Source organism: Vitis vinifera, chromosome 7 (genome assembly GCF_030704535.1).
Source record: "Vitis vinifera cultivar Pinot Noir 40024 chromosome 7, ASM3070453v1".
NCBI lineage: Eukaryota > Viridiplantae > Streptophyta > Magnoliopsida > Vitales > Vitaceae > Vitis > Vitis vinifera.
In genome coordinates, this window is record NC_081811.1 from 9701957 (window position 1) to 9704147 (window position 2191).

The 2191-nt window shown below is 32.3% G+C and overlaps 1 protein-coding gene across 1 annotated transcript; it reads left to right on the forward strand.

Annotated features, from left to right (window-relative positions):
• Positions 1-447: 447 nt before the first annotated feature.
• LOC100259580 (uncharacterized) lies at positions 448-1827 on the forward strand. The gene is made up of 3 exons (XM_002263988.3): positions 448-620; positions 733-858; positions 1419-1827. The coding sequence occupies exons 1-3, from the start codon at positions 504-506 to the stop codon at positions 1611-1613; spliced, it is 438 nt and encodes a 145-aa protein (XP_002264024.1). The 5' UTR covers positions 448-503; the 3' UTR covers positions 1614-1827.
• Positions 1828-2191: the final 364 nt, after the last annotated feature.

Below are 2191 nucleotides of genomic sequence, written 5' to 3' on the forward strand. Positions count from 1 at the left end.
ACTCATTTCTTCTTCATTGGGACGCTATGCATTGCTTTGATTTCATCTAGTTCACGTGGTATTTCTTGGTTGTATTGAAAAAATTGTTTTTGAAATTTCATATTTACTTTGTTCAAATCCTTTGATTTTTTTTTTCTTTTTTCTGAATGAAAAATCAATAAAAATTTAACGGTCTTGAAAACAATAAAATTATTATGATTTTTATATCCATAAACAATACTTGTTCAACAAAAGAAAAACGGACACCCATCATGCTAATCAGCTGGTTCTATGACAAATGTCATTAGTTAAAACAATCCAACCTAAAATATTGGATCCCATTCAAGGTTGAAGAAATTGTTCAGCCAAGTATCCGAGACAAACTCGCTTGATCCAACACAACATCTCTAGTCATTTTAATATCTTCCCTTATATATGTAGTATCACATACAACAATCATAAGTTGAAGAAGCTGTCTCTACATATTAATAACCCTCTCTAGAGAAAAGAAAAGCATAGAAAAAATGGCAAGCTTAGCCATGACAATCACTCTTCCCAAGGTTCGCCAAGCTGGTTCAGTAGTTGTAAGGAACCGATGGAACTCTAGGGTTTTTGTCCACTGTACACCAAGATATTGTCAGGTCAGTTGCTCCTTTTAATACTATGATATATACAGATTTCAGGCAACAAAATTATTATTATTATTTTTTTTTTGGAAATCTAAATTGATTGAATGAAATTTATTTATGGAAGACGAGTGCACGCGATGAGGGTTCAGATGCAGCTGACAAGGCGGTCGAGGCTGTGAAACAAGGTGTAAATGCAACCGTGCAGGGTGGCCAAGAACTAAAAGACAAGGCAGCTTCTACTGCTGAGGATGTAAGCAGTTACCAAACACTAGGGATGACAATCATTCCCTTTTTCCTGGTCATCCATGTCATTATTTGGGATAAAGATAAAAGGGTTGAAGATGAGTTTAGAAATTTTTTTTTAAATCTAGGATGGATTAGGATCGGGTTTGGTATGACTTTGTCCTACTAGCCTAGCCCCATTTTATAATGTTTAATAAAAAATTATTTTAATTGAATTTTTTACTTTTGAATATTTTTAATAAATATAAAATATTATATCTTTTAAAAATAAATTATAAATAATTATAATATTTATTTATTTATTTATAAATGATTTTTATTTCTAATAAAATATAAAATTGAAAAAAATTGAAAATTTTTGACAAAAATATTTAAAAAAAAATTATCATGACAGGTACCAGAATATCCTACATTCATCCTATCCTATTTAATTTTTCTTTTCCTCGACCACAATGAGAATAGATATAAATAAATGTTACACATCCCTAGCTAACACAATAATTTGTTACTGATTTAGTCTTTGAATGGATCTATAGACGGACTCAATGATCTTGTATATGTGTCTAGATGACCCAGAAAACCAAAGAGGTTGCTGGAAAGGTGTCAGAGACGGTCCAGGATATCACCGAGAAAGCAAAACAAACAGTTCAAGGCGCATGGGGATCGGTTAAGGAGACGGTGGCAGGGAAGACTGAGGAAGCCAAGGAATGTGTCAAAGATAATGCGGAGACTGTGAAGCGTAATATGAACACCAAGAATTGATTTCTTTCTCTTTTATATATATGCCATAATTCATGCATGAACATTTTCTGGGAAAAGAAAATGTGGTGCTTTGTTTCTTTCTGTTTTTCTGAGTAGTGATTTGCCGCGCAGAGGCGTTTTATTTTGAGCTAATCAGATATGTAAGGCTTGTACAAGGAGAAATAATCTTTGTTCTCATGTCTCAATAAATTCCCTTGCAGGTCATGTTAATTAATTACATGTAAAATACATGGAATCAACCTCATCAGCATCTGTCATTCTAGATATAGTTCTAAACATTTCACTCTTGTGGCAGAAAAGAAAAAAAAAAGTATGGATGGAAAAAGCAGGAATAGTGGATGAGGAGGGAAAATTCATTTTATTTCTAATTCTTTAGCATATTTATATTATATTTTACAAATGATAATATGAATACAACATTTATTTTTATACAAATTAATAAAAAATTACATTTATCTAGGGTTGCAACTTGGCATGGGTTGGTCGGGTTGATGACTAACCCGAGCCCAATTCAAATTAAAAAACAATCAACTCGAGTTCAACTCAACCCGAACTCTAATCTAAGGTACTCAATCCAA